General features: G+C 42.5%; 1 protein-coding gene across 1 annotated transcript; it reads left to right on the top strand.

Annotated features, from left to right (window-relative positions):
• Positions 1 to 40: 40 nt before the first annotated feature.
• On the top strand, positions 41 to 27,915 carry TXLNB (taxilin beta). Its single transcript, XM_035108860.2, has 10 exons — positions 41 to 451; positions 4,521 to 4,967; positions 5,999 to 6,090; positions 10,150 to 10,320; positions 15,573 to 15,767; positions 17,472 to 17,591; positions 20,932 to 21,006; positions 22,077 to 22,169; positions 24,361 to 24,456; positions 26,124 to 27,915. Exons 2-10 carry the CDS (start codon positions 4,535 to 4,537, stop codon positions 26,706 to 26,708), a joined length of 1,860 nt encoding a protein of 619 aa, XP_034964751.2. The 5' UTR covers positions 41 to 451; positions 4,521 to 4,534; the 3' UTR covers positions 26,709 to 27,915.

The following is a 27,915-nucleotide window of genomic DNA, read 5'->3' as shown; positions in this document are numbered from 1 at the left end:
AAGTCTCAGCACCCTTAACTTCCTGCTGCCATTTGGAAACAGCATTCTGGAGAAAGGGCAAGCGGAGGACAAGGGGCTTCTCCCTTGGTTGCCGGGAAGAAGGCAGTCCTCACAATTCTTGGGAGCAGGGGAGCATGCTTTAAATGTACGGTGTGTGCAGAGTGCAACTTTTCCCTGCCTGTGTGTTGAGCTGCACCTGCTGAAATTCCTTCATCATTCCACACAGCTGTTAAAGGCCCAAGAGCTCTGTTCTATTTGGCATTTGGTCTTGGGAGCTTGCAGCCAAACTCTGGAGAGGAGTATTCTTGCCTGCTGTGTCATCCACTCCTCCAGCCCTCTGTGGCAGGAACAGAGGGAAAGTTTCCTATTGCTGTTGGTTCTTCCTCTCTTGTCGTTCTTTTGGGGCTCCTCCTGCCATCTTTTTCTCTTCTGCTCCTTTTTCTCTCCCCAGGTAAGTGTGACAAAGTCGCTAGCTGGCAGCATGGTTGAGAGACAACTATGGAAGTTTTTAAACAATATTTTGGTGCACGAGCTTTAAATAGTGTGACTGTGTGAATGCGACTATGGGGGAAAGAAACTACAGCTGCAAGCCTGTATCCACTAACCTGGGAATAAGCCCCACTCAATTCAGTGGGCCTTACATTTGAGTAGTCACATACTGTATAGGATTGCATTGTAAGGTAAACCCCGGAGCTTCCAGTGAAGGAGACCAATGTGAAGTTGATGTTTTTGGAGGAGGGAAATTTAAACCAGGATTAGGCTAAGACTGTGCGGTATGAGGAAACTCTTGTGTTTTTGTTGCAAAAATAAATAATGGTGGTTAAGATTTAAGCACAAAGCAGAGCAACCTATATGTGTTTCTAGACCAGTTTTGGCTTGGGGACTATTTTGAAACTCTGGCATTATGGATTTCACATTTCTGTGAATTCATTGTGCATCAGAGTGCCTTTCCGAGGTCCGTTTTGACAAACTACAGTGCTTAAAGCCTTACAGAAATTGCACAACTATAATTCTGTATACAGAGGAACCATGCAACAAAAGCAACACTGGACAGGTGTTGTTATTTAGCTTTCGATAACAAACAATAACAGATGCGCACTGCTTGCTTTTCTCTGCGATGCTTAACTTTTAAATAATCTGCACTCAGCGGCTGGCAGTGTAAGCCTCTACCTGCTTACTTAGGGAGTAATTCCCACAGAACGTAGTGGGACTTGTTTCCAAGCACATAGGGTTTGGGCTGTGAAATATACCTATGGTGAGCTGGCATGGTAGAATTCTTTATTTGTTTTGTTGGGTGAATGTGAGGAATAAAGGCAGCTATCTAGGATCATCACTGTCATCCTTTTTTTAGACGGGCTAAAAATAACTTATGACTTCAGAGCAGGTGCCATGTGTCTTTCTGTTGGATTTGAGGGGAGGGGGGGGCGGGAAGCTAAAAATAGGCAAGTCCTGCAAACTTTTGAACTCCTCTACTGGGAGAAAAAGACCTTGTGACAAGGAAAGTGGCACTTTCTGTAATTCATCCCTACAATAAAGAGGAAGAACCAAAACACATTTTTTTAAGGCAGCTTGCTTTTTGTTGGTTGATCAGAATCTATTTTAACACGAGTGCCAAGCGTAATGAATTGCTGAGAGAAGCTTAGAAAGGGAGCTCCCTCTTAGAAAGGGAGAAAACCTTTGCTCCGACTGTTAACAAGAAGACCATTGGAAAGGAATGTGTTAGAGAACTGCTGTGTTTTTAGTGGTAAACAAATTGGGTTCAGCCCCAACCTCCTGAAGTGGGTCAACACAGGTTAACAGCGCAGGGCTTCCCCCTGTATAAATGTGCTCTTTCCACATCAGTATACCTGTGTATGGGATACACTACTATCAAGCTGTGGTTAGCAAGTGGACATAGGTGCCTAGATTAACGCTGCACATGGCTTGCTTATTTTATAAACTAAATCAGTTTCCTTTCTGCCACAAAAGCGATATATTCTTGCATGCTACCCCAATCTCTGAGCAGCATGAGATTCCAGGGATTCCAGGCGCATACCCAGAGTTCGTGTTTCCTTTTGGAAATGAGGCACAGGGGAGACTGTGGTGTCTTTAGGATATATGGTTTATTTACACATTTATACAACCTGAGCCTATGATGGAGGCGTTCACAGCATTAACACCCCAAAGGGGTCTTGTTTCTCCCATAGCTCAAGCCTTGGATTCAAACAGAAATCAAGCATCACTCTCAAACATTGCTCTGACTCTCTCTTTAGCTTGCTACTTTACTTCTCGATTACAAAACTCTGTCTTTGTCTACTAACTAACTGTGAATGGTCAGCAGGTCTTGAGGCAGATACGGAGATTATGCCCATGACTGGGGTGGGTAGCAGTTTTGCAGTCTATCGTGTCTAAAATGGCATTTTTTTATTTATTGTTTGCATGGGCCCTACATGGGCCCACCACTTAGCAAGGAGCCTGCAGCCTTTTATTTCAGCTTCAGCCCTGACAGCCACCATTGATCCTGAGACTAAATAACAATATGAGGATTCTTCTTCTGCATTGAGCTGCCTCGGAGGCTGCTTGGTATTTGCATCTGTTGTAGCACATGGCGGACTGTCTTCTTAAAGACTTGTGCCCACTATACCGTAAGCCTGGTGCCCTCTAGATGTTTTGGGTTACATGTCCCATCAGCCCAAGGCAGCATTGCAAATAGTTGAGAATAATGGGAGTTGTAGTCTAACAAGAAGATTGGGGAAAGCTGCTCTATAATAATAATAATAAATAATAAATAATAATAATAAATAATTTTTTATTATTTATACCCCGCCCATCTGGCTGGGTTTCCCCAGCCACTCTGGGCAGCTTCCAACAGAAAAATGAAATAAAACAATCTATTAAACATTAAAAGCCTCCCTAAACAGCGCTGCCTTCAGATGTCTTCTAAAAATCTGGTAGCTGTTTTTCTCTTTGACATCTGATGGGAGGGCGTTCCACAGGGTGAGCGCCACCACCGAGAAGGCCCTCTGCCTGGTTCCTTGTAACCTGGCTTCTCGCAATGAGGGAACTGCCAGAAGGCCCTCGGTACTGGACCTCAGTGTCCAGGCAGAACGATGGGGGTGGAGACACTCCTTCAGGTATACTGGACCGAGGCCATTTAGGGCTTTAAAGGTCAGCACCAACACTTTGAACTGTGCTCGGAAACATACTGGGAGCCAAACTATGATATGTTGATCCCAGTTTCTCCTTCCTTATGTTCCAATCACAAAGTCTGTGATTTTCTACCAGCAATTTCTTGATGATGCCCTCTGTCAAAGATAAAATTGCCACAGTAAATCAAAGAGGTGTTTTTTTATACTAACGTGTGCTAAAAAGAGTAAACACTGGGCAAAATAATGGGGCATGGCTTTTTGTTCTGCAAAAAAAAATCTTTTGGGGATAAAGGGTTTGGTTTACTAATGGGAAATGATTTCTTACATAGCAATTCACAGCAAATTACTGGGAAGAAATTCCCCTTGGTTTGAGTACTTTCAAGTTAGATCATGCATACAGTAATACGTTGGATCAAATTGGCAGACAAGACATGTGACATAATTACCACAGTAATTATGAAGATCAAGAAACATATGTCTGCAAAAATACATCGCCTGCTTAATGCACATGACACAGAACCAGAGCAAATAAAAGACTAGATGACAAAATGGGCTCAAACTATTGGAGAAAACATACCACTGGTTACCTGGGATATTCTGTGGTAAAAGGCACATTGGTTCTCCTTAGATATGGGAATAAGAGGAAATTTCTTTACCACCCTGGTTCAAATACAAAATATATAAATAAAAATTAGCCTCCCACACGTTGGAAGTGCCAAAAGGAAAGAGGTGATTACTTTCATATATGATGTAACAAAAATATATCTCAGGAAAAAAGAATGAGACAATTTTAAAAAATCTTAAGGTGTGAAATTCCTCTTCATCCTTTTTTCTTGTTGAACTATGGAAAGTTTGGCTACGCCAGAACATAGAGAATTAGCTGTAATAAGAATAAATGTGCTGGCTGAAGGAAATTTTCTCTCTTTTTTCTGCAACAAAATGTTGTGATTTCTTGATTAAGGAAATTACTCTTTTCAGCTTCCCATTTCTTGTAAAATGAAACAGTCCTCTGAAAAGCCTTTAGGCAAAGCTGAAACGAAACAATGAATACAATGACTATGACGAATGAATCTTGTTTAGATAAATCTATTGGTGCTAAAAGAAAGACTTTGGCCAAGTAGCTTCTGATTAATCACCATTAATTGGGACAAATGCACAAAACCTACAGCTTTTCCAGAGGGCTGCAGTGAATGGCAAAACTGTTTGAATGTATGTGGAAGGAAGATACATGAAAGGGCTAAATAAATAAATATCTAGGATGTCTAAGATGCCAATTAAGCTTGTGCTAAATACAATCTTTACTACTACCAACAGGCATGGCCTTCTTTGGCAGTTTTTACTCTATTTTTGATTGCTGGTGTAGATAAAGGTCTAACTTTGTCTCACACCCAGGTAATATCCCAAGAATGGAGCATGACCAAAATGGAGCTGGCCCTCAGCAACCACCACCTCCCATAAGCAGCTCTGAAGCGCTGCCTACTGAGAACGGTTTAGAGAAACAAAGTGAAAAGTTGCCTCCGAGGCCTCTGTCCCCTGAGAACGCAGCGCATTCTCAGCCTGAAATAAAGCTGTGCGATATATCTGAGGAGCTGAGCCGACAGCTGGAGGACATTATTAAAACCTACGGGTCAGCTGCCAGCCTGGTGGAGGAGAGAAATGCTAAAGCGACAACAGACAGACCTGAGAAAGGAGAATCCTTTAATAATGAGGATGGAGAATATGAAGATGCCCATGACGAGGCTGAGAAGGAACAGGCAGCTTCTGGGGATGCGTCTGGATCAAAGGAATCCAGCAGCCAGAAAGAGCAGAAGCTGGAAAAGAAAATCCTGAAGGGACTAGGCAAGTATCTCCTTGTGTAACTGAAATGCAGAACTTAATAGGACTCATTGGCTATGTTGTAAAAGGTGCCACAGTGGTCGTCTCCATAACATTTAATTGTTTGGTACCAAAAGTACACATTTTCTTCTTGTCCCTGGCAAGAAACCAATTTTTATTTTTTATTTTTAATATGTGATGCAATAATGGACATACATGGCAATTAACTGATGGTACAATTCTGTACATCACACCTAGACTTGTATATTTTGTGGGTGCAATAATGCAAAGCAGCATTTAGGCTATTATTATTATTATTATTATTATTATTATTATTATTATTATTACAATTGTATCATGGAAGTTGAATGGAATCTGTCCAGAAGTCCGTTTGACTTCCAAAGCGTTCAAAAACCAAATCGCAGCTTCTGATTGGCTGCAGGAAGCTCCTGCAGCCATATCGGAAGCCCCGTCAGACATTTGGCTTCCAAAAGAACATTCGAAAACCAGAACAGTCACTTCCAGGTTTCAGTCCGTTTGGGAGCCAAACCATTTGAGAACTAGGCTGTTCAAAAACCAAGCTATGACTGTATTGAATTTATATACTGCTTAATTGGTAAAGTGTCTTCTTCATTGAGTGTTTCATTCATCTTGAACTTGCACTAAACATCATACTAAAAGTTAGTCTGGCAAAAATGTGGAAATAGAACCACTGCAAAAGGGATCACCAACCTTTTGGAGCCCATGAGCCCATTTGCCAACCAGAAAGCATGTGTAGCACATGGGTAACGTGTTGGTAGCCACAACCAGTGTAGCACAAGGGTGCTACAGTGACAACCCCTACGCTACTACCATCTTAAAAGAAGGTCACCTAAAGTTGCTTCAGAAGCACCTGGCAGAAATCTAAAGAGAAATGTTCCACACACAAACTGCTGCTAACATTTCTGAATATAGAAGCCAAAACCAATCCAAAATGCAGCTTCCAGTTGTTACACATTCTTGTATTTTGCATGAAGTGCTCTCTGTGAGAATGTCCTTTTTAAAAATTACTTCAGGAAAAGAAGCTACCCTGCTGAGGCAACATTTGAACAAGCTGAATACCCCAGAAGAGAAGCTGGAGATCCTGTTTAAGAAGTATGCTGAACTGGTCAGTATAGCAGCTACGGAGAAAGGATAGAGACAGGCCCACTTTAAAGTGTATACATCTATAAATAATATTGTAGAGCTGGTGAAAGTGCAGAAAGGGGACAGCTAAAATCAGGGGTCCTAAAATAACTTTTCCTCATGTTTCAACCCTGGGGGCCTTTTAGCAAGCGAGGAAGGACATGATAAGTGTTTTAAATGATGCATGGTGTGAAGAAAGTAGATAGAAAGAAGTTTTCTCCATTTCTCATAGAATGCAGCCCAGGATCATCCAATGAGGATGAGATGTAGTGATGGCCAGCAGCACGGACAGCTATAAAAGGGAATTAGGCAATATATTATTCACAGAATACCAGTTGCTTGGGTGCAACTTGTCCTCATGTCGTACTTGAGAACTTCCTTTAGACACCTGGTTGGCCACTGTGGGAACATTAGGAAGGGCCATAGCACCGTGGCAGGAAACCCCAGGTTCAATCTCCAGGTGGGGCTGGGGAAAGCTCCTGGCCGAAACCCTGGAGAGCCACTATTGAGCTAAATGGGCCAGTGGTCTGATTTAGTACCATATGCCTTTATATGTTCTTAGCATATTCCTGGACTTGGTCTTATCCAGCAGGCAGGGCACTTTCTCGCCTTGATCTGGCCACAGTGATCCATTTGACGGTCACCTCCAGGCTTGATTATTGTAACGCGCTCTACGTGGGACTGCCCTTGAAGCTGACCCAGAAACTCCAGCGGGTGCAGAATGCTGTGGCGAGGCTCCTTACAGGGTCCTTGCCGCGGGATGACATTCATCCAGTGCTTTACCAGCTGCACAGGCTCCCAGTGGAGTACAGGGTTAGGTTTAAGGTGCTGGTTTTGACCTTTAAAGCCCTATGTGGCCTAGGACCCTCGTACCTACAGGACCACCTCTCCTGCCTTAAGGTCCATAAATAACAACACTTTGGAGGTCCTGAGCCTCAAAGAGGTTAGATTGGTTTCAACTAGGGCCAGGGCCTTTTCAGCACTGGCCCTGACGTGGTGAAACGCTCTGTCACAAGAGACTAGGGCCCTGCGGGATTTGACATCTTTCCACAGGGCCTGCAAGACGGAGCTGTTCCGCCTGGCCTTCGGCTTAGACTCACTCTGACCACTTATATGGGATTTGGTATATAAATTTTTCCTTGGCTTTTTTGCTGGCCCATGTAGGACCAGCCTGGATAGGTGGCTCAGGTGAATATCTGATGTTTTCTCCCTTTATGGTCTTGATTTATGGGCTACTACTAAAATGAGGCTGCATTTTAAGCTGTATTTTAAGACATATTTTAAGACATATTTTAATTAACTGTTTGTTTGTTTGTTTGTTGTTTTCTATTACATTTTATTGTAATTTATATTTGGTATTAGCCACCCTGAGCCCTGCTCTGGACGGGGAGGGTGGGCTATAAATAAATATTATTATTATTATTAGTGTGCTCTTATATGTGATGCGATGTTGGGTTCATGGGTTACAACTTGGGGACTGATATTATGCTTCTAAGAGCCCTGCTGAAGCAATAAGAAGAGAGAATTCCCACACACAGAGACATACATATGGTTTTCCCTTGGACCTCTCATTTGACCCCTCTAAGGTCTGATGTTAGGGTCCTGCTTGAGGCAGCATGTAGAGGTGAGGGGTGAGGATGAAAGAGCAGGACATATATAAGGAATAGACCAGCATACCGTACCTTCAGCTCCATCATGTCCTGCTCTTGCTTTATCAGGGTTGCAACTTGGCAAGGTTAGTTTTGAGACATTATATTGTTAGAGGTTTGTGAGTGCTAAATGCCTTGGTTTAGTACTGTAGTTGGAATTTAATTAGAGCTTGTGTGTTAGAACCAGGGGGACGCTGGACTCTGTGTGTTTTAAGATAGATTCATGTGTGTATTTCACCTGTGTGCTAGACACTTCTAGTCATTTCATTAACATGTGAGAAAGTTGCCGTAATTATGCTGGGCAAGCTTCCTAAGTTGTGTCTTAAAAAGGTAAAGGGACCCCTGACCATTAGGTCCAGTCGTGGCCGACTCTAGGGTTGCGGCACTCATCTCGCATTATTGGCCGAGGGAGGCGGAAACGCCGATTGCCTTCCTGCCGGAGCGGTACCTATTTATCTACTTGCACTTTGACGTGCTTTCAAACTGCTAGGTTGGCAGGAGCAGGGACCGAGCAACGGGAGCTCACCCTGTCGCAGGGATTCGAACCACCGACCTTCTGATCGGCAAGCCCTAGGCTCTGTGGTTTAACCCACAGCACCAAGATGATTCTTAATCCTTGGAAATCAACAGGAGTTGAAAAGTAATGGAGTCAGCCTAATTTCCTTTGAGGGGATGGCCTGGGGATAAAGAGCCAATAGCACATCAAAAGGGCAGGGCCTCTCCCTAAGTTAGAAAAGGCAGAGACAATAAATGCTAAGGGGGAACAGTTTGAAGGGAGGAAGTTAGGGGTCAGAGAGAGACATGACTGGTTGCTGCTGGCTGCAAGGCTGCAGTTGTGAGAGGAACAGAAACTTACTGGAAACTGATGCTACAGAACCTCTCAATCTGCACTCAGGTTGTATATATGTGCAAATAAACCATATATCATAAAGACACCACAGTCTCTGCTGTGCCTCATTGTCCAAAAGAAAACACAGACCCTGTTAAGTGCACCTGGTATCCCCAGAATCTCATGCCACTCAGAGATTGGGGTAGCATGTAACTTCATGCTATACTTCATTTCATTTCTCTCTCAACTAACAGCCAAGAGTTTTCTGGGAAACGAAACAAGTTAAAAACAAGTCACAGTTTAACAAAGTATCAGTCAATAGGCACAAAACCCCTATAAAAACAGAACATTATAAAAAGCAGTGATCTGGTTCAACAGACACCATATAATACAAAGAGTCTGATACTACAGTATAGAGAGATACGGAATAAGCCATAAGATATTAAAATCAAAACTTTAAAAAAGCATTTTGCAGAATATTTTTCAGGAGCAAATTGGGCTGTCGGAGGGGAAACAGCATTTTGGTTAAAAATGTTTTTAAAGGAGACTGTAAAAGTTGATATGGCAGAATATTTGGTATTGAAGTGTCCATCCTTCTTTAATAAACTTGGACAGGAATGACTAAAAAAAAGCCTGCTTTCACCACCAATGCAAAGCCTTCCAGTTTCTCCGGGGGGGGGGGGGGGAGGTGACCACAAGTCAGATAATTGTTTTCCTTTCAGCAAGTGTTAAAATTACTTTATCATTTTTTTAAAAATGAAAAAGGCCAGCTACAAACCTCAAACCACCTATTCTGAAGTGAACAGTTACAGCTTCAGGTTTCAGGAACCAGACTTTGGTCTGACCTCATATTTCCTTTGGCCATCATCTATTTAATTTGGAACAATTTCTGTTGGAGCTATCCACCTTTAAGTAATGCTTATTGAAATCTTGGTTTTTCAGCCACTTTCTTTTATCATTGTCTTGTGTTGTGTCCAAGGGGGGTGACAGCTTAGCAAAATCTATGCCTGGGCTGAGATGTGTGAGGTCAAGGAAGGTGCTGAAAGGTCTCACTTGATGTCATGGGTAAAATTGCAACTTTTAAAGTGAATTTTAGCCTTGTGCCTCTTTACCGGCTATGCAGCCATTAGTAGGTGGTGATGCTTATCTCAGTTCTATAAAAAAGCTTTGCCTGGTGATTTCTGCATAGCAAGCTGCTGTTAAAAGGTGCAAGCTCAGGCAGCCAGGACAATTCCCTCCATTCCCAGGGCAGATGCAAATGCCGGTCATGGCCACCATCCAAGAGTTCTGCTTTCTAAAGGTAAAAACCACGATACAGCTAGCGGCCTGATTTGCTGGGAAAGTGGTTTATTAGGAACAGGATCGTTGTTCCAGCAACTTATCAATCAATTAAGCACAACTCTCATTTTATCTCTTCGCTGTAAAAACAAAACAAGAAAAGTTTTCCAGCAGTCATGGGAAGTAGATGATTTAATGGTTCCCTGCAGCAAACCAGAACTCCCACTCAAATAAATATTAGTTTCTGTTTCTGTCCTCCCTTTACCCCCCCCCCTTTATTTTTTAGTTGGAGGAACATCGTACTGAACAGAAGAAGCTAAAGTATCTGCAGAAAAGGCAGGCACAGCTCACAAAGGAGAAGGACCAGTTGCAGAGTGAACACAGCAGAGCAGTACTTGCCCGAAGCAAACTGGAAAGTCTCTGCAGAGAGCTACAAAGACACAACAAAACCCTGAAGGTAAAACAGAGGGCTTATCCACACTACCTCTTCTCCCGCTGCTTCCCCCCTGGGAAAGCCACTCTTAAACCGCTCAGAGCCATGCGTTCTAGGCATGGGGCAAGCGGAAGTGTGGACAAGGCCTGAGAAGAGCACACTGACAACCCCACTAACTTGTTTATTCCCAACCCAGAAAGTCTGGCAATTTGTAGTCCTGTGATTTAGTGGAGCTGTCTTTGGCAAGGAATTTTAAGCATTCTCGAATCTCAGGTCTTCGGAAGTTGACCATGACACTATTTCAAATCAGTTTAAATGTATTGTGGCTGATGGCCAAGGATTCTCTTGTGCAGTAGATTCGTTGTTCAATGGCGGTCAATGTTTGGGAGTCAACTGGCAAACTCTGACAGGTTTGGAGTGTGTCTGTGTGGAGAAACGGCAGCTTTTACGTTTTTGGAATGGAGAAAAAAGAGGGCTGTGAATTAGATGAAGTCTGGAAAATGTCTGAAAGTACAGAACCACTTTTTGAGTACCTTGGTAGCAGCACACTGCCTCAGTTTTTGCTCATATTTGTGTATTTGCAAGCAAAGTAACTGTAGGTTTCCATTGCTCCAAACCCATTTTGTGCTGCCCAGGCAACTTTACAATAGTATAATGTAGATGTGCTCCTGATTAATGTTTTTTTGAGTGACAAGCATGCTGATTGGAGTGCACCTTATTCTAAGGTTACCAGATTTTTTTCAATGAATCCAGGGACACTTTTCAACTTCAGTTGGAATGGATGGATTTTGTCAGGGGACTGATTTGTAAATCTAGGGACTGTCCTTGGGAAACAGGGATGTCTGGTAACCTTACCTTATTCCCACCTCTCACACTAGGAACAATGACCATCTCCTAGTTATAGATTCAAGTAGGTAGCTGTGTTGGTCTGACACAGTCAAAATATATGAACATTAATAAATAAAATTGTCCAATAGCACCTTAGAGAACAATTAAGTTACCGTTCTTGGTATAAGCTTTCGTGTGCATGCACACTTCTTCAGATACACTGAAATAGAAGTCACCAGACCCTTATATATAGTGGGAGGGTGGGGTGGTGATTGACTCAATGGGTATGGTAAACCTGTTGACGACTGTTAACAACTGCAATTAGTCCTACAGGAAAAAGCAAGGGATAGTATGCAGATGATTAGCATATGTAATGAGACAGGAATCCAATATCTCTATTAACACCAAGTCTCTCCATAGTTTTCAGTTTAGTGATAAATTGTAATTCAGCAACTTCTCTTACAAGTCTGTTTCTGAAATTCTTTTGTAATAAGACAGCTGCTTTGAGATCCTGTATTGGATGTCCTGGGAGATTGAAGTGTTCTCCTACTGGCTTCTCTGTCTTGTGATTCCTGATGTCAGATTTATGTCCATCTCCTAGTTAGTTATTGTTTTTAATACTCGATTGGGAGCCGCCCAGAGTGGCTGGGGAAACTCAGCCAGATGGGCAGGGTATAAATAATAAATTGTTGTTGTTCTTGATGATGATGATGTGCCATAATTGCAATTTTTGGGCTGTGCTATTGTTTCCAGGATTTACAGTTTTATGCTAAAATGACTGAACCGTAAGCATAGGGATATGGCCCAGATTGAGCATATGGTAAATGTACCCAGCATCTCTCTGAATTGCATTATGGGATCCCTGTTGATTTATGTATGACAGATATGGGGAACCTTCCAGATGTTGATGGACCACAACTCTATCATCCTCAATCATTGGCTATGCTGCCTGGGATTGATGGGAATTATAGTCCAACAGTATCTGGAAGGCCACAGATGCCCATCCCTTATTGTTTGGAAACCAGTGTCATGTTAACAGTGCTTTTGATTGCACCTGGAGCGAAAGAAGAGAGTTTTGCTCCCTGTTAAGGAAACAAATTGCAAGGCATTGAGGTGGGCACTTTGTGCTTTGCTCAGTTGGGTTGCACCAGTGGAGCAAACAACAGAATTATTTGTACTGCCAGGCCAAAGTGCTTTTTAGATACTTGTGTCCTTCTTGCCAGCAGCGTTTTAGCACTGAGGCACTTCTGCAAGTATCTGTTGCAACACAAGCCACAGAATGTATATCCAGTCATTCAGTAAGGTTGCATGCCTGTCTCTCCATGCTAACTGGGATCTAATAAGTGTAGCCAATGCGTTTAATTTTGATAAACCAATTAGGCACCGGGAAAGACCTTTTACTTGACCCACCTCTTGGGGTTTGTTTGGTTTTTTTTGTATTTCCCATGTCTCTCTGACGTAACATGCACATGTTCAAATGGGAAGATGTGGAAACAGTGGCAATGGGGACCTATATGCCATAAATTTATGCTATGCTGACACTGTAATGTTTTAAACGGCCGGCCAGCACATGGGTGCATAGCCTGATAACTGCTCCCAATCCCAGCTAGAGAACAAACAAACAAATAATATAGCTTCAGCGTATTATATCAACAATCCTTCTAGTGTGTTGCAGCAGCGGAAGTGGGGAGGCAATCATTCTGAATCCTGTGTATGCTGACTACAAAGGAAGGGCCGCTAAATTCAATAGAACTTCATCCCAATTAAGTGTGCATAGCATTGGAGTCTCGGCAACATTTTTTGCAGTCCACGTTTGCACCTTTTGGATTAAATGAGTTGCAGTCAAAGACTGCTTCCTCAATGTACTTTTTGTCTGTTGAGGGTACCTGATACCACGGCAGGGGGACTACCTTCAGTTTAAAAGTACTCTGCTAGAAACCTTAGGCTTAATTCAGTTACTATATCTTCTGTAACAATAAATCTTTCTTTGTGTTGGTCTGCCCAGATGTAACTCCTTGCTCTTTTCAAAGCTGCTATCTCATTAGTGGATGTTTTTATGCTCATTATCTGGCATCTACAGTGCACTCATTTTTTGCAGGATACACTGGTGACAACTCCCATTTGTTCTGCAGCAAAAGTGAACCGTATAAGCAGCTGCCCTGCTGTTTTTGATCTTGTAAACTGAATTAAAGTGGCATCTTAAGTCTGACAAGTGAGATGGAGCCATGCAGCTCTATCCCTGTCTACTGGCCAACTGTTGTCTTGAGTACAATACAGGGCCCAGCTCCACAACCCTGCCAGTATTATATCAATGGCCAGGAGCCCTGCCAGGCACCGTGATACAAGTTCATTGCTCAGATTCAACCCACCAGCACACAGCCAGCAGTTTCTCGTAGGAAATCCTTTGTTCCCAAACCCCATGAATCCTGAGAATAAAATGCCAGCTACAGACATGGGATGTTAGTTACTGCCTTCTTGGTCAATGTACTACTGTCAGCTTTTGCCTGATTTTTGGCAGAATGTGACTGAAATTAATTGTGTGCCTCCGCCTTGCTTCCAGAATAGGGCCAGGGAGGCTGCATAACATGAGAGGGTTGCTGCTTAACAGGAGAATCCCTGAAAGACATACACCCACATAGATACACACATGCTCCTGCACACACAAAATCTAGTGGAATAAAACAGATACACCCACACACTCCCAAACCCCTTAAATACAGGAGAACCCTTAAATACAGGTATAGTGGCGTACCATGGTGAAAGTGTTAAATTTCGAAGTGCAGAAGCTCATCAAGAAAGCTCTCAAAGGCATATTCCCAAGAAGAGTCACAGGCATTCCCATAGTACCCAGATTATTAGGAACACCGGAAGAACAATCCTATATAAAATTTCCAGGGAGTGGTTTCCACTGAACTCAGTGATTCTAACTGCTTGCATTCAACTTGGAAGACACAGTGAGTCTTAACAAAAGATCACCAGCCTGTTGAAATGAAGCCTATGGCTTTTTCCTGAGAAATGCAAAAGATCTTGCTAAAAAGTGTTCCTGCTGAAACTGCTAGCATGAAGCCTACCAGAGGACAGAACTATCCAGCCTCTCTTTGATTGGTTGATTGGTTGATTGATTGATTGATTGCTTTTTCCAAATCTGCCACGAATGAACTTGTCAGCTTTATCACCTCATTTATGTGACAGGGCAAGGATGGTCCATTGGTCTAGTACCGTATATGAGAGTGGAGAGTTGTGGTTTTATTAATTTGTGAATTGCCTTTTATATAACTCTCCAAGTGATTTGCATCCAAGAATAAGAATCAACTAAAAAGGTTTTAAAACTATACAAAACAACTGGAGGTGGGATTAAAAGCACCATAAATAAACACCCAATTTTTTCATATAGCTGGAACATTTTGTAGAAACATAGAATCATAGAATCATAGAGTTGGAAGAGACCACAAGGGCCATCCAGTCCAACCCCCTGCCAAGCAGGAAACACCATCATAGCATTCCTGACATATGGCTGTCAAGCCTCTGCTTAAAGACCTCCAAAGAAGGAGACTCCACCACACTCCTTGGCAGCAAATTCCACTGCCGAACAGTTCTTACTGTCTTGTTTCTAGAAAGTATAAGTAGTGCACACCTGTACAAAGGGTGGGTGCTTGTCATATCTCTACAGTCTCTGAGGTAGGAATGGGGAACCTGTGGCCCTCTAGATGCTGTCGACTCCAATCCCCATCATTGTGCTGGTTAGAGATGATGGTAGCTGGGACTGCAGCAACATCTGGAATGCCACAAGTTCTCCATCCCTGCTGTGTGTCTACGAAGTTGACTTCATGGATCAGAAAGGGGATGTGTGTGGGGGAAAGAGGGTGAAGAAAGGAAGACAAATGTTGTCTTTTATGCATGTGTTCACATATGTTTACCCCGTTTTTTGACCTTCGTCCTGAAGGTCGCCTTCAAAGATTTACCACACTTACCATAAAATAAAACCATCAGTATTTTAAATTCAGCAAAACATAACTTGGAAACTTGCATAGTGGTACAATCCTGTGCATGTTTCCTTGGAAAGAAATCCCACTGTGTTCTGTGGTGCTTACTCCCAATGAAAGAAATAAAATTTAAGAAAACTTTCCCCTTCCTTTTTACATACACAGAGACAACAAGGGAGGGAAACCAGTTTGTAATGTTTATTTAATTGCTGTTGCACATTCTAAGCCCTCAAATCAGAGCAAGAAACATTTCAATCTCTGGATCATAAATGTGGCGCAATAATGTATGTGCCCCCAAAAGTCATTATTTTGTCTGCCCTCCCATTCCTGTCTGAAGGGCACCCAAATTCCCCACCTGCAAAAGGATGCATCTCTTACTCATTCACTACAATAACAAAAATCTGGATGGTAATTTTCTCCTAGGGAAACAATATCATTTGCTTTTATTGGAACATTGCATTACAGGAGGAGACCCTTCAGCGAGCAAGAGAGGATGAGGAAAAAAGGAAGGAGATCACTACTCATTTCCAAGGCACCTTGAACGATATCCAGGGACAGATTGAGCAGCAAAGTGAAAGGAACATGAAGTTGTGCCAGGAGAACAGTGAGCTGGCAGAGAAATTGAAAAGTATCATAGATCAGTATGAAGTCAGAGAGGAGGTAAGAACAACATGGCACCATACATCCAAATACTGCACAAGGCTAACTTGTGCCAGATCTGTTGCCGTAATTTCTAGTCTTCTCTGTTCATTCCTCTTGCAAGTGCATTCAGCTTTTGGCAAAAAGCAGCATAACTATTTATTGTATATGCTCACCCACACGTTCATTGCAGGTAAGTTTCAAAAAGCATCTCTAAAGAAATATGCAAACCAAGAATCCTCCTCCCCTTACATGCCCAGCTTTGGAGCACAAATTAGTAGCTTATTAATTTGATTACAGTGGTACCTCTACTTACGAATGTTTCTACTTACGAATGGAGCTCCGTCCGCCATCTTGGATGCGGTTTAGATAGGATTTTTTCTACTTAAGAATTTTTAGATAGGGTTGCTTCTACTTACGAATTTTTTCTCCCAATGCATTCCTATGGGATTCGACTTACAAATTTTTTCAACTTACAAATGTGCGTTCGGAACGCATTAAATTCATAAGTAGAGGTACCACTGTATTTATTGGAGTATGCTCCATACTTTGTATACACAGAGCATCTAATCTAAATTTTAAATATCTAAATTAGATGCCTTGTTTTTAAAAACTAAATCACCAGGTTTCATTTCCACTGGCATTGTCTGCACGCAAAACATTAATAATTTTTTAAATAGCTTTACCTTACTATAAAATATGTGCCTTTGGCTGTTGTCACGCTGGTGACTGAGTGCGCATGTGCAGTTAAGTTTAAACAGGGCGAGGGAAGCCTGTGAAACCCCGAGCAGAGCAGTCAACCCAAGCAGGTCTTCCAATGACCTTCCTGTTGTCATTCTTGCCACTGGTGGAATGAAGGGAAGAAACGTCCTTCTTGTTGCCGCTACTGAGAGAAGCCCCAAAAGGAGGTGGCAGGGACTGAAGGGAAGAAAGCCTTTCTGCCCTTCATTCCCACCCTGGCAGCTAGTGGCCCACGGTCCAAACAGGAAGAGCGAGTGAGGAGGCGAGCAGAGGAAGTGAGCTAGGCCCAGGCAGGCAGGAGGACTGAGTAGGTGGAGAAAGGGAGCATTCCTTTCCCAATATCACTGGCTGCTGCCCCTAACCAAGGGGGAAGGGAGGCTGATGCAGTAAGTGGCAGCAGGAGCATCAGATTGCCTCCACCTCTGTACTCCCATGACTCCCTCCTCCCCTTTCAGTAAGTGTCAATGACCCAAGAAGTCAGTAAACAGAGAGCCCCACCTGCATCATCTCAGCAGCCACAACCCTTGGGGTTTAAGATGCTGTGTAGGGAGGCTTCAGGGTGTGGTGGGTAGGCAGAGTTGGCGAGCAAAGTGAGCAGGGCCCCCAACATTTTATATATGTCATGTTTACTTGACTGTTAACCCTGCTATATTCAGTTAGGCCAACCTTAGATAAATGTGCATAAGGACTGCAATTCTATATGGAATTTTAAAAATCTAAAAATCCATTACAGTGGTACCTCGGTTTAAGTACACAATTGGTTCTGGAAGTCTGTACTTAACCTGAAGCGAACTTAACCTGAAGCAAACTTTCCCATTGAAAGTAATGGAAAGTGGATTAATCCGTTCCAGATGGGTCTGCAGAGTACTTAAACTGAAAGTACTCAAACCAAGGCGTACTTAAACCAAGGTATGATTGCATTTCTATAGGCAGGAAAATCACTACATCGACAAACAAAATGCTTTGCAATGTATTTTCTTCCAGCACCTAGATAAGATATTTAAGCACAGGGAGCTTCAGCAGAAACTGGTGGATGCCAAGCTGGAACAGTCGCAGGAAGTGATGAAAGAAGCTGAGGAGCGACATCAGCGAGAGAAGGAATATGTAAGTACTTTCCTTTAGCTTTCTTTTTCCCTTTGGGCCAAGCACAGGTCTGAAATACCATCTTCCCATGTTTAAGTGGTTGTTCCTGGTCTGAACTGAGACCAGTGGCTTCCTGTCTCAGCACTGAGTGGGATCCACCCTGGTTTATAACCTGTAGCAATACACAAGCCAGTGCCACTGGGCCTGGTAGGGCAGAAGGCAGGGAGGAAGAGTAGGGGGCGCCTGAGCCAATGGCAGACAGAGGCAGCTAACTCTAGTTTTGCTTCCATTCTCTTCCCTGTTCCACAAAGTTGACACTGAAGCGAAGGAAGGGGAAGCTGACAAGCAGTTTCACCGCTGGAGTGGTTGTAAGAGAGCAGGCAGGCGGGCTGAGGACAGACTGAGGCCGGTGCGGACAAGCCTACAGTTTCCTGAAGCATCTGATGCTCCCATGAGAAATTGTGTTTGTTTGCCATAGCAATATCCTACAGCTCTCTGGGTACACATGTTGTTATCCATGCTTCTGCTTACTTCAGTCTTGTGATGTCTATTAGACCAAGACATGAACTAGCCTGAGGGCACCCAGTGAGATCCATGACTGAGAGACAATTCTGAATCCAGATCTTCCCAGTCCCAGCATTCTTCACACTAGGCTACACTGGCTGTGTTATGTTTTTGTGCACTGGGGCACTTGGAAATTATAGCTATCTAAGCATGAAGCTTACCAAACACAAGACTCCTTTAACATCTCCGCTTCTGTGCAGTCGAGTACTCCCTGATGGAATTATAACCTACCCACAAACAAATCGGAGGAAATGGTCAGTAGCCAGCTGTGTCTAACCTCTCCACGCTGCTTCATTTTTTGCAAAGAAATCCTGATGACTGCTCAATAAACAGGTGATCTGGGAGCAGCCTTCTTTTTAGAGGACAAATTGAGAGCAAAAAGCAAAGGCTGAAAGCAAGCGCCATCAGACAATGGAATAGCTCTGCTGCCTCCCTGTGGCCTAGGGGAAGCCGTTCTCACTCATATGGCATAGTGGCTGTTTGTAAAACTAGTCGTGTTCATCATATTATTAAAAACTTAAATGTTCAATGCATGCTCTTATCCTTACAACTTAAAACACCTCTTAGGAAACATTTTCCAGGGATGCCCACCCCTTTTCCTAGTTATCATGAATTTCAAGAGCTCCCTAGACATTTTATCATTACACAATTGGCAACTACTCTTAGCTGCTGAGAGAAAGACACCCCTGCCCCAAGATACACCCAAATTTCCCAAGATAACCAGCTTAGTATCCATACAGAGGGGCTTGATCTAGCACTGATACAGCAGGTAGCCAGTTATCATCAGCATCATACTTCTGGTTGTTTAGTGACTCTGTCCTGGTAGAACTTTATGTCCAGAACCTTGAGGTTCTAAATTCAGTCTCAAACATGAGTGGAGGTTATAAATTCACGAGTGGGGTGTTTGCTAGCCTTCTGAATTCATCTAGGTCCCCAAAGCAGACTTGCATTGTGACAAGAGAAACTGTAGGTCGCCCCCCCCCCCATGTTGCTTATAATAATACGTATTTTTCCTCTGAGGCTCAAAGGCGCTAGATAGTCGCCACAGTTCAATGTTCCAGGCTCTTGGGGCAACCTTGTGATCGACAGGCTCTGCATGACCCATTGCTACCTACAACCGCAGCAACATTTGCTCTCAACACCAGTGGTGTCAGCTTATTAAATTGCAGATGAACTCCAGGTTCCGTTAACTAATTGGCAACTTCCCTCTATCCATGTCTTGTGAATTCCCATGTATTGAAATTAGGCCAGAGCGCCTTTCTAGAGCAATGAAAATTGTCTGTGGTCATAAGAGGTTTGGAGAAATTCTTCTCTGAAAGGGTTATTTACTATATCTTGTCTTTTAATTAGAGTGCCAGTTTAGACTGGAATGTTCAGGCAGAAGGGAATCAGAGCAGTCCCACTGAGGCTGTGCTAAGCCTAGCCTGGAGCAGTTCAACTTTAACAAGATTCTTCGGACGTTTCTATAATTCTAGGAGCGGGCGAGAGCTGAAGAACAAGCTTCATGCATGTAAACTGCATTCAATAGCACTGTACTGTACTGTATTCTTTACAAATTGATTCCTGCTTTGAGTCCTTCCTCGTTTCTGCTTCATGTTTTATTAATAAAAAAATACCAATATTTGTGTCTGGCTAAGCAGGTTGGCTTCTGAAGATTACCTCAGGCTGCATTTTTGATTTTGATTTTTTTTTATAAAAAAAAATCATGCTAATTTAAAACACTGCTTTGAACATTTTCTTTTATTGCAGGGTAACTCCTAGGTGTTTTTAAAAATAAATATTTAAGAATAACTTAAAATACATTGGCTACAGGACATCAATAAGACCAGAAAGGGGGGGAACTGTTTAGTGAGCCACAACAGATTACTAAGAAAAATGATTTCTGCCTCATCAGTTATGCTGGACTTTTTCAGCATCCCAGATGGAATATGTGACAGTGAAGGCTGATAAAATATTTAAGCAGTGTCAAAACCCAGACAGTTTGCAGGATAAATGACTATCCTGAAGCCCGACTTGGCCCTCAGGCTATTCAGCATTTTGTTTAAATACAACCAACCTGTAATTCTCCCAAAAGATTTTACTTTTATCTCGCCTTTTTTATTTTTTATTTACCTCTGGTGAAGGGGGTAAGAAAAACCCACACCCACCTATCATTTTGAAAGCCACACAAAAAGCCCTTGTGTATATTGCTTAGCTTCATTGCTCTAGGTTTTGCAGCAGTTGTTTAAAAAGTTAGAATGCTAACCATGGCGGACCTTGAGGTCTCAGATTTCAGCGCTGCCAAAATTTGATGCCCCCGCCCGCCTCTTTCCTTCTGTCCTACATCATAGTTGTGGCGCCCCCAAGACTCGGGGCCCAGTGAGACCGAACTGTCTCTGATAGTAATGTGTGCGGTGCTTTTTTTCCTTTAAAATAATGTTTAGGGGTACTCTCATTTTCCTACTCATATTGAAATACTGCCCCTCAATGAGGCCAAACTTAGATTCACAAAATGTTTAGGGGTATGCGTACCCCCAGGAAAAATGCACTCTGTGTGTGTGTGTGTGTGTGTGTGTGTGTGTGTGTGTGTGTGTGTGTAAGTTGAAAAATTTGTAAGTCGAAGCCAATTGGGGGGGGGGAGAGAAATCCTATCTAAACCGCATCCAAAATGGCGGACGGAACTCTGTTCGTAACTCGAAACATTCGTATGTCGAGTCATTTGTAAGTTGAGGTACACTGTAGATGAATGCTGGATTGTAAGGACTTTTGACTGAAAAGTCCCAGGATTCCACTGCTATTCTTTTTGTGTCAAACACAGCTACTTAACCAAGCTGCAGAGTGGAAACTACAAGCAAAAATGCTGAAGGAGCAAGAGACAGTTCTCCAGGCCCAGGTGAAGAACAGCTGCTGACTGTATGATGTGCCTCTTTATTTGAAGGGGGAGAAATGAATGTACTTAAGACAGGGAAGAGTTTAATATATGGTTGCGCTTCACGCTTCATTAAAACATATCCTCTGCAAGCAAAGGTCAGATGAGCACGCACTTGGGAAATATTTGCATTGATCCATCCATAATCTATGTCACATTTCAAGGGGCAGGAAGAATCAAAACATATGATGACCAGGGTCAGAGGAGAATTATTATTTTACTGTATTGGGTCATTTTCTCTTTAACTTTACACCAGCAATTATTGATTTAGTGCAGGAGGGGGGAACCTATGGCCTGCCAGATTTTATTGGACACCAGCTCCCATCAGACCCAGCCAGCATGCCCAGTGGTCCCTGCCCCGGCCTTGGTGGTTTCTTCCATTTTCCCATGTCAGGGGCTATTAATTATTTGTTCTCTTTTTTATTATTTTTGCAAGCTACTTTAGGTACGTTTCACTTCATGATTTATTTTATTTCTAATGGGTGGTTAGTCCACGGGCCAAATCCAGCCCTCACAATCATTTTTTTTGTGGTTTCCAAGCCACCCTTTCCCCCATTTTTTTTAAAGAAAAGTAATTATTTTTAATTGAAAATGCAAAAATATTTTTGACCTCCTCCTCCTCTCCAAATGTGCCCTTTAAAACAAACTAAAAATTAGCTATACTTCCTTTTATACTTTAAAATGCAAAAAGTCTTTTGCCCTGACCACTAGAGGTCCCTCCCTGACCTTATCAAGCTTCAGAGCATCCAGCACATCTTATTTAGCTTCGTACTTTGAGTGATGCTGGTGTTTTAGCCTAATAACATATGAGTTTTTTTGCTTCCAAGTGCCTTTTTCCTATTTTCAGTTTTTGGTACCCTCCTCTCAAAAGATCATTTGCCCCAAATAGATTAAAATATTCTGTAAGTATAACATAAATTATTTCTTAAGAATCGTAGTCTTTCATCTTGCTCTCTTGCTGCAGTAATTTGAAGGCTGTGAAACTATGAACAGAATTTGTGGAACTGACTTATGTTTCCTTTCTCTGAATGCAGCTTGCTCTCTATTCTGAACGATTTGAGGAGTTTCAGAAAACCTTGACAAAAAGCAATGAGGTGTTTGCCAGCTTCAAGCAAGAGATGGATAAGGTCAGTTAATGCATTTTGTCTCTCAGATCTGTTCTGGAGGGCTTGCCATTTTGGTAGCGGAGCCACTGAATTTTTTTCAGGTTCATATAAGACTTTTTCTGTTATGGAATCAATTAAAAACACGTTGACATTTTTTCTGTAAAGTGCAATGCATACCATTATGAGTCAAACTCAAACAATTGGATGAAAGGCAGTATTGAAATTTAATAAATAATAATAATTAACCCTGCATTGCTGTCACACAAGTGTGTATACCTTATCACCATTAAATATTGTTGGAGCACAGAAACTGCATTTAGTGGCCCAAATATGAATAAGACATTTCATCATCATCATCATCAATTTGTATGCCGCCTTTCCATAGTTAAAACAATGCTCAAGGCGGCTTACACATGACAAGATTTACATAATTACCAACATAACAAAAGTCATAAACAAAAATTAAACACATCAAAAAGTACACAACCAAATGGAAAACAGTTTCCATATAAAACATAAAATCTAAAACTAAGAATACAGCATTAATATCAATCACAGTTTAAAATGGCATAGATAAAAAATAAAAGCAATTTAAAAACAAAACAAAAACGGAGTACTCTCTGTCCAGCAGCAGCAGCAGCCTAGGGCTTGCCAACCAGAAGGTCAGCAGTTTGAATCCCCGCCAGCTCCTGCCCACCTAGCAGTTCGAAAGCACATCAAAGTGCAAGTAGATAAATAGGCACCGCTACAGCGGGAAGGTAAAAATTGTGTTTCCGTGTGCTGCTCTGGTTCACCAGAAGCGGCTTTGTCATGCTGGCCACATGACCTGGAAGCTGTACGCTGGCTCCCTCAGCCAATAATGCGAGATGAGCGCGCAACCCCAGAGTCGGTCACGACTGGACCTAATGGTCAGGGGTCCCTTTACCTTTAAGAGAGGGTAACTACTTTTTGAATGCTCTGCTGTGTATGGAAAGTGTGCTAGGGAGAAGAGATTTAGATCAACTTTCTTGACATACTAACTTTTCCACAGGTATTTACTTGCAGCGTGTCATTCTGAGCAGCCTGTCCTTCCTAAAACAGCAGCACAGATATCTCCTGCTGCATAAGTCGAGCATTTTATGAGCTGCCTTGCATCCTCTGCCAGTACCTGCTTGCACTGCCAAAGTGTCTGTGGCAGTGGCTCCATATGACTTAGTTGTTCTGCCAGTTATCATTCACTCAGCGATTATAAATATGGATCAGAACAACTGACCCTTTTATTTTATTTTTAAGAAGGTGTTCCATGCTGACACTGTTGCAGACTCTCATGGGACAGCTTGTAATTTGTGCAAAGCACTTAAAGATTGATTTCCAAGCAGTAAATTATTTCCTGTGTTAATTATCCACAAAACCACACTGCCAGTAAGGTGCTGTAACGTTTGTGTTCTTCATTTGAATTAAGTGACTAATTCATTGAAAGCAAGAACTAATAAAGTAAAAGAACTATAATGGATTGGCAGTGCTATAATGGATGCGGGTTGCTCTTGCAACAAACATTTTGTGAAATCACTGACTTGTTACTGCTTTGAGGCAAGAATGTGTTCCACATACATGAGATATTGCTGTGTGCACACCTTGATGTGTGGGCTTTCAATTGATCTCTGAAGAAAAGGAAACAGTAAATCTGACAGGCAAGTAGCACTTGGGGATCTAGTTGACTATGCATTTTTTATTCTAAGACCTTTATTCCCCCCCCCCCATCAATTGTATTTTAACTTGGGCAGAGTAGTCAGAGATTTTTGTGAGCTGATCCCAAATTGATGTTCTCCCATTTTCATGGTATGATAAGTGATTACAGTCGTACCTTGGATCTCGAACGCCTTGGCTCCCGAACAAATCGGCTTCTGAATGCCACAAACCTGGAAGTGACTGTTCCGGTTTGTGAACTATTTTTGGAAGCCAAACATCTGATGGGGCTTCCACGGCTTCCGATTGGCTGCAGGAGCTTCCTGCAGCCAATCTGAAGCCGCACTTTGGTTTCTGAACATTTTGGAAGTCGAACAGACTTCCAGAATGGATTCCATTCGACTTCCAAGGTACGACAGTACTGCCATAAGTCAAACTAGAACCCTTGACTATTGCCAAGGTTGGGATCAGCACTTGTTCACATGGGATATGTGTACGGTAAATGCTGACTTGTTCCTGATGTCAACTGGATTTTTCCCTTCTGTAGATGACCAAGAAAATGAAAAAGTTGGAAAAGGATACAGCTACGTGGAAAGCAAGATTTGAGAACTGCAATAAAGCTTTATTGGACATGATTGAAGAGGTGAGAAACCATTCCTTGAACAATTTTTAATTAATTAAGCGTCAATGATACAATCTCATAAATTGTTCTTAATAAGAGCTCTCTAGGGGACCCAGTGGCGCTGTGGGTTAAACCACTGAGCCTAGGGCTTGCTGGTCAAAAGGTCAGCGGTTCGAATCCCTGTGACGGGGTGAGCTCCTGTTGCTCGGTCCCAGCTTCTGCCAACCTGGCAGTTCGAAAGCACGTCAAAATGCAAGTAGATAAATAGGAACCGCTACAGCGGGAAGGTAAACGGCGTTTCCATGTGCTGCTCTGGTTTGCCAGAAGCGGCTTTGTCATGCTGGCCACATGACCTGGAAGCTATACGCTGGCTCCCTCGGCCAATAATGCGAGATGAGCGTGCAACCCCAGAGTCGGTCACGACTGGACCTAATGGTCAGGGTCCCTTTACCTTTACCTTTTACCTTTTAAGAGCTCTCTGGCACAGCTTCCATTGTAAAGTTCATAGAGCATCCACAATCATAAAGGGGCCATAGTTCAGTTGCACAGCATCAGCTTTGTATGGAAACAGTCTCAGGTCTAATACACAGCATCTCCATGTTTGCCTGAAACTCTGGAGAGCTTGTACCTGTCAGTGGATGGATCAATTCAGTCTGACTTGATGTATGGCAACACGATGGAAAAAGCAGTGGGAAACAGCTCCAAAAGCTTAAAATCACTCTTTTGGGGGAGGTTTCCCCCAAAAGCTCGACAATTTTGGGGTCTTCCTAAACAGTTTTGCAGGTGTCAGGAATTTTACATATTTAAATATATCAGCAGAGGGTTGGGGTGGGTGTTTTTAAGAGTGGTTTAAAAAAGATGGTCACTTTCTTGCAGAATGTTTTGGGAAATTAAATTGTAATTTAGTTTTTGGCTAATTAGTGGCAGCTACTAAATGAAGCGAGGGCAAGTAGTTTATTGTATGTGGGACGCTTAAGCACCTGAATGAATGGGCAGGGTGCTTTCTTGACTGTTTTGTGGCCTCTGGGCTGTGGAAGTAACTAAAAATAAAGTATCACCTTTCTTTGCATAGATGATGTCGGGTGTGGAGAAAGCTATAACATTTTCTCTGAGCAAGATGGTTCGGGCAGGGAATTAAAAACACACACACACACACACACACACACACACACACACATACATATATATATATATATATATATATATATATATATATATATATATATACAGAGATGTTTTAACATGACATTCTACTCCTTCTAAATTATCTGAACTTCACATTGCAGAAGTGAAAGTCTCTAACAGTATATATGCTATGTGTAGTTTGTAACTTCCTGACTTGACTCCCCCCCCCCTCCCAGCATTCTGTCAGTAAATGTTTACTTCTGCATCATTTGGCCAGCTCCAAAGATTTACATAAACTATTATAAAGACCCCAGGGCCTGTAGAACCACCTCAGAGAACTGTAACACCTGCAGAAGTTGCAAGAAATAAGACTGTGTATCAGCAGGAAAAACACTTTGCAGAAGTGGCCAGGCCACTTCTTGATTGGGGAGGTCACTTTCCAAGCCACGTTCTTTAACCATCTTCCTGATTTTTGCTTGATCTGTTAAAAACTGCCCCCTCTGGTTGTCCTGTGCCATTTGTCAACGCGGCAGCCTTCAAACGCTTTGTTTGCTCTATCGCAGAAAGCCATGCGAGCCAAGGAGTACGAGTGCTTTGTAGTGAAAATTCAAAGGCTGGAGAATCTGTGCAGAGCTCTTCAGGATGAAAGGAATGTGCTGTACAAAAAAATAAAAGATGCAAAATTCCCTGAGGAGAAAGAGGAGGAGGAGGAGGAAGAGGAGGAGGCAGAACCACCACCACAACTGACTGGACAGGACGATGGTCTGAAAAATGAGGCTAGTGTGAGCTCCTCTGTTGCAGGCCAGGCTGCTGCTGAGCTACCTGCCACTAATGAGAATATTCTGAAGGATCTGGCTGCATCTTTCATGGTGACCCATCATGAGGGAATGCTCCCAATAACCGCTAATGTGGACGCACCTGAACCCCTGGGAGCCACTAATGTAGAAATGTCTGACAAACCGTGTAATCTGCAAGTTTGTCCCCCGGAGCCATTGCTCCCCATGCCTCAAGACACAGAGAATATCTCCATACAGCCAGCAGCATCCACACCCACGGCAGAAAAACATGAAGGGGACACGGCGAAACAACTTGCTCAGGGTCATCCAGTTCTGCAGTTGTTGGATGCTGACATGGAAGGAGTCGATTAGTATTAATGTGATTATATTTATTTCCCAACTGCCATCCTTTCATATATATATTTTTTTCCTAATTATGCGGCTTTAAAATCTTCAGAGATTTTCTCCTCAAAATCGTGGGACGTGTCTTGTGTCTGTGACATCGAGCCCCGTTGGTAGCAATGCATTTTCAGTTTGCCCACTTTTTCATCAAATCAAAGCAAAAAAAAGTGCTTTCCTGAAGTGTCACAAAATGCATGGCGTTTGCTCCCATCAACCTGTTTTGAAAATCCATTAAGACTCCCTACTTTAAGAACGACAGCACTTTAATTCAACGTGCTCTCACAAACACCTGAGTGTGTTAGTTTGGTCTGAGGTGCCACAATGTCACTTCTAAATATAGGAATAAATGTTGCATGGGGGAAGCATACTTGGGGAAGTAGAAGCTGGAAAAGCAATAAGGCGAGGGTCAAATCTTATTCCAAAGTAACTACTAATTAGTCTATGATCTTCAAAACATTTTTGTTTGGACAGATTCTCCTGACTTCAAGCAATTGTGTGTATCCCTGGGACCCTGATTCTTTTCTTTACCCCCAACACAATCCTTTTCTCACAAGGAAGAATAGTTGTCTATGATTCGCTAATGAAGTATTGGATACAGAGAGTGAGATATGAAAAATAGTTAATGAGATTATACTTTTTTTTTACTGTAGGCTAGCCTACAGGCCTCTCAGTGTTGTTGGACTCCCAACGTGCATCAGACTTGACCACTGGCCATATTGGTTGGAGCTGATGGGAGTTGGAGTCCTACAGTATCTGGAAGACCATAGGTTAGCTGCCTCAACTGAACTATTTACCTATGTGCCTTGCTTTAATACTTCACCCTATGTCACTTACACTGTCACTATTTCAACAAGTTTGGTCACAGCTGAGCAATTTGTCGTTAAGTCCCATTGAATTAAACTTGTAACTGTGCCCTGGGTGGGCTCATAGCTGCCAAGTTCTCCCTTTTTTAAAGGGAAATTTCCTTATGCTGAATAGGCTTCCTCGTGAGAAAAGGGAAAACTTGGCAGCTATGGGTGGGCTGCATAACATAGAAATTGAAGGGGTGGTTTTTTCCCCCCTTGTAGGGTTGAATTGATTAAATCTGTAGAATTCTAGCCTGAATTTGATAATTTAACTGTTTTGCTTGCTTATCAGTAGTTTAAACACGGAATTAATACAGTTTCAATACCTACTA

Source organism: Zootoca vivipara, chromosome 3 (genome assembly GCF_963506605.1).
Source record: "Zootoca vivipara chromosome 3, rZooViv1.1, whole genome shotgun sequence".
Classification (NCBI taxonomy): domain Eukaryota; kingdom Metazoa; phylum Chordata; class Lepidosauria; order Squamata; family Lacertidae; genus Zootoca; species Zootoca vivipara.
The sequence above is the reverse complement of the archived record's forward strand: the minus strand, read 5'-3'. Positions and strand labels throughout refer to the sequence as shown.

Coding starts and splice junctions, on each gene's coding strand:
- TXLNB (XM_035108860.2), top strand. CDS start 4,535: ATGGAGCATGACCAAAATGGAGCTGGCCCTCAGCAACCACCACCTCCC. Junction 4,968..5,998: donor GAAAATCCTGAAGGGACTAG/GCAAGTATCTCC, acceptor AAATTACTTCAG/GAAAAGAAGCTACCCTGCTG. Junction 6,091..10,149: donor TTAAGAAGTATGCTGAACTG/GTCAGTATAGCA, acceptor TTTATTTTTTAG/TTGGAGGAACATCGTACTGA.